The sequence below is a fragment of the Tenrec ecaudatus genome, chromosome 1 (assembly GCF_050624435.1).
Source record: "Tenrec ecaudatus isolate mTenEca1 chromosome 1, mTenEca1.hap1, whole genome shotgun sequence".
Lineage (NCBI taxonomy): Eukaryota > Metazoa > Chordata > Mammalia > Afrosoricida > Tenrecidae > Tenrec > Tenrec ecaudatus.
In genome coordinates, this window is record NC_134530.1 from 240,309,632 (window position 1) to 240,313,836 (window position 4,205).

The following is a 4,205-nucleotide window of genomic DNA, read 5'->3' on the forward strand; positions in this document are numbered from 1 at the left end:
GGTTTCCTGAAAGAAAAAATTCAAAAAATTTTCACAATCTAAAAGTTGCATGTGCTGCAAGGGAAGATGACTATGATGGCTATGATCTGTCCCAAGAAGGGCTTGTTTCAGTTATTCCAAGTGAGGAAACCTTTAACACTAAAGGGCATGTAGGACTTGTTTGTTAAGCAGACCCTAGTATAATGCCTGAACCTTAGAACACATGTATGTCCCACCCCCAGCCATTCCAGGGACTTTGGGGCTCAGCTCAAGGAGAGTCCCTCCGGGACGTGGGGGCACAGTGAATGGCCTGACCCTTTGCTTGGCATGCCTACACAGTAGGGTATGCTGGGCCCATCTAGGGTTTCCCAGATGGGCTCCCAATAAATTTCTTCCCTTTTGCTTAAAAAAGGAAACAAAAGAACATATTTATCACAAACATACATATTGGTAGAAATATGGATGGATTTTTAATTCTATCTTAATTTTTTAAGTATTACATGAATAGGTGGGAAAATAAGATTGTTTCAATTACTACTTTTGGAACTAAATATGTAATTCTGTTTGTCAATGTGATAAGGCATGTGCATATGATTATGATTTTCATGATATAGTTTAGGAGTTAATTATTGAAAAATATTTTTCAAAATATTTCTCTTCAAACAAAAATGTTTTAGTTTCATGGGAGAAAATGACAGCCTGGCTCCAGAAGCATATTGTTCCAGTCATTCAGGAAGATAAAGGCACAGAGCCCAACCAGCAACTCTAAACCACGATGCTCATTTCAGTGTTTAAGTAAGCCCTTCCCAGGTGTGGTGCAGTGTTACTACATCCTGTTATTTTCAATGAATATTTCTAGTGTTGTTTAGTATTTCTCAAAGAATTAATGAAATTTGGGAATCAGCTTCTACCTTACCAGTGCTTTGATCATTCATACATAATCTTTTGAAAGCTCTCCTTCCAAATATGGTATGATTATTTGTATTTTTTCAACATTTAGTTTACATTTTTAATTGAAATATTTGTAATGACACAAAGGATCAATGTGGAAAAAAGAAAATATAGGTAAGACAAACAAGAAAAATGTCCCATAGTCCTATAACCCAGAAAGAATCACTAAAATTACAGTATGCATATTTTCCATACATTGATTTTGGTTGTAAACAGGGCACAGTGTCAGTTTAAATTTTTTACGTGGATCATATTGTACAAATATTTCATCATCATTAACTAATATATAATATTTCCTAAGCATTCCTATCCCTCCCTAATCCCCCTTGCCCCTGGCAACCATTAATCAACTTTGGCCTCAGTACATTTGCCTATTATAATATTTCATAGATGTGGGACCATATAGTACATTTGCCCTCTTCTGAGTGATTGTATTCACTCAGTATATGTTCAAACTAAATTCATATGTACCACACGCCACACCTTGCTTCTCTTTATGACTGTAATACTACATTCCCTGAACTTATGACCTAAAAATTAATGCATTGGTTGATGGGTATTTACTTTGCTCTATTATTAGTCTGTCTTGAATAGTGCTACAGTGAAAACTGCTGTCTATACACAGATGTTCATATATACATTTTGTTCACAATGGTCACACATACAAAATTATAATTGAGTTTTATTTACTTGACAAAAATATATACAGATTTTGAAGTATAAAACCTATGCAACTGCATTATTTCCATTATTTATGTCACCCTCCAATGATAGCTGTTTCAATTGTTTCTAACTGTGGCAATCGTAAAGAGCACTGCCATGGAAACCTTTGTAGTCACAGAAACTGTCATCTATTTTCATCTAGAGTAATTTTATAATTACTGTAGCTGGACTGTTAAGTACAATGTTCAAAACCACCAGAAACTCCAAGATATAGAAAGATGAGGTTTTCTATCCCTGTAAAGAGTTACAGTCTCAGCGACCTACAAGGGCAGTCTGCTCTCCCCAAAGGTCACTGTGAGCCAGAATCATCAGCTCCATGGTAGTGACATCATCCATGTGCATTGAAAATCAGTGTTTCTTCAATTTAAGAGATGTTCAAATCTGTTTTTAAATAAACTTTTCTTTTAATTTGCAGGAATGGATTTGAATTTCGATGATTTTTAACTAGTGCTTCTTTATTACAAATGAGCATAAAGTACTTAGATCCTCCTAGTGTTGCTGCTCTGTATGAAAAAAGAAGGTGTGGCCCAGCGGACTATGACTCACAGTGGTGCAAAATGAGAACGTAGAGCTGCATTACAGGCCTGGAAACTGGTAAATCTTTACAGAACCAGACGGCCACATCTTTCTCCTACAGAATACCTGGTGGGTGCGAGGGCCTATTATCTCTCAGTTGGCGATCGTGCACTTTAATATCTATACCCCCGGGCTTCCACTTATAGCTCTTCTATGAGGGGGTTCAAAAGTTAAAGAAAAACACTAAATTGGATAAAGGACTTTTTTTACAAAACTTCTGAAGCTCCCTCGTAGACACGAACAGTTCTTTAGCATAGGAAATGGTCTTGCTTCGCTTGAACTAAGTGCTCGCAGAAGCACAGCACAGCACAGATTGCCTTCACTGAGCACACATGAGAAATAGGAAGCACCGTGAACAGGAGCATTCTTTCCATACGTTCTCCTTTTGAAGTGTGAACAATGATCATTCTTGCAGGCCTCGTTCAGTCTTCCACTTGTTTGTGATTGCTGCCAACCAATAATCAATCCCCACCCCCCACCCAATGATCACCATTGAACTCACTGCCATGGAGTTCACTATTCCAACTCAGAGCAACCCTAAAGGACCGAGTAGAACTGCTCCATGTGTTTCTGAGGCAGTAAACCTTCACAGAAGTAGAAAGGTTCACCTTTCTATTGTCGTGTGCCTGGGTGGTTTCGAGCTGCTGACCTTTTGGTCAATAGGCCAACGTGTAACCACAAGACCACCAGGGCTCCCAACAATAAGGTGAAGCAGCTTGACTTGACTACCAGCCCAATCTTAAGCATTAATAAAAATGTAGACAGAGAATTATCTTTATTAGGTGGAGACTAGGTAACTCAAGCTATCCAAACTCCTATGCTATCGAGTCGATATCTATCCATAACCACCTCAGGGTTTCTCAGGCTGTAAATGATTTCAAAAGCAAATCGCCTCACTGTCTCCCAAAGAGGGACTAGTGGGTATGAACTGCCAACTTTGCAATTAACAGTCCAAGACTTACCCAATAGCATTTTTTTTTCAAACGAGTTGCTTTAATTCCAGATGGTACAGAATTCTGGGCATCACAAAGACTGAGCAGCTCTGGCAGGTTCTGGACTGGGTTCACTCTGACCTCACAGCTAAGACAGAAATGGCTGAGTGAGAAGAACTAAACATTGTATGATTTTTCTTCTTTTTTACAAAAGTTTATTCTTAAATGTACAGCAGGCTCCAAGACAACACTTCATTCTAACTATAAGTGGCAACAAAAGTTTTAGTAGGGAATCCAGATGTTTACACATGAACGGGATCAAGGGCCATCATTGCCTCAGCCACCAAGAACAGCTCACATTTTGCCAGATTTCTTAATTCCACCTGTGGCCAGAGGCCCCTTCCCCGCGGCCTTCGCCTTTAGCTCCTCCAGTTTCTTTTGTTCTTCTTTCTGTTTCTGCTTGAAAGCCTTCTCTTCCTCATCCACCTCCTTGTTCTGCTTCTTGGGTTGTTTCAGGGGCTTCTTCTTGCCACCTTCGCGGCCCGACATGGCGCCTGCCGCCCCTTCCCCAGACCTGCCACCGAAAGCGCAGCTCAGCTCCCCGGCCAACACCTCCCCCCACCCCCGACAGCATTTTAATATATGATACCGATTTGAAAATAAAATTAATTTATCACTAAAACAAGACCTCTAGTTTGTGCAGAGCATTGTCTAATCTTGCGAATGTTCAAGTAACAAGAGCAAAAAAAAGGCATCATTGATTCAGAGATTTCTTGAGAACAGAAAGGTCAGAAGTCCCTCAAGGAAAGGGAATGCTTTAGACAGGGAGATGCATACAAAGTAAATACCACAAAGCCAAATTTACTGCCATCAAGTGCAGTCAGTGGAACCCAGGACCCCAAAGATCTGGGTCCATACCTCTTCAGGGGGGAATGTTAGCTAGTTAGAACAGGGCGGCTGGTTTCACACCGGTGGTCTTGTCGTTGGCAGCATAAATTTTAACCAGTATGCCAAAATAGATTTGATGGGAGTGAGTTTGCTTGT

At 39.9% G+C, this 4,205-nt stretch overlaps 1 protein-coding gene across 1 annotated transcript; it reads right to left on the bottom strand.

The window, feature by feature from the left end:
- Window positions 1-3,212: 3,212 nt before the first annotated feature.
- Window positions 3,213-3,763, bottom strand: LOC142437391 (translation machinery-associated protein 7-like). The gene has a single exon (XM_075540581.1). The coding sequence runs from the start codon at window positions 3,708-3,710 to the stop codon at window positions 3,516-3,518; it is 195 nt and encodes a 64-aa protein (XP_075396696.1). The 5' UTR covers window positions 3,711-3,763; the 3' UTR covers window positions 3,213-3,515.
- Window positions 3,764-4,205: the final 442 nt, after the last annotated feature.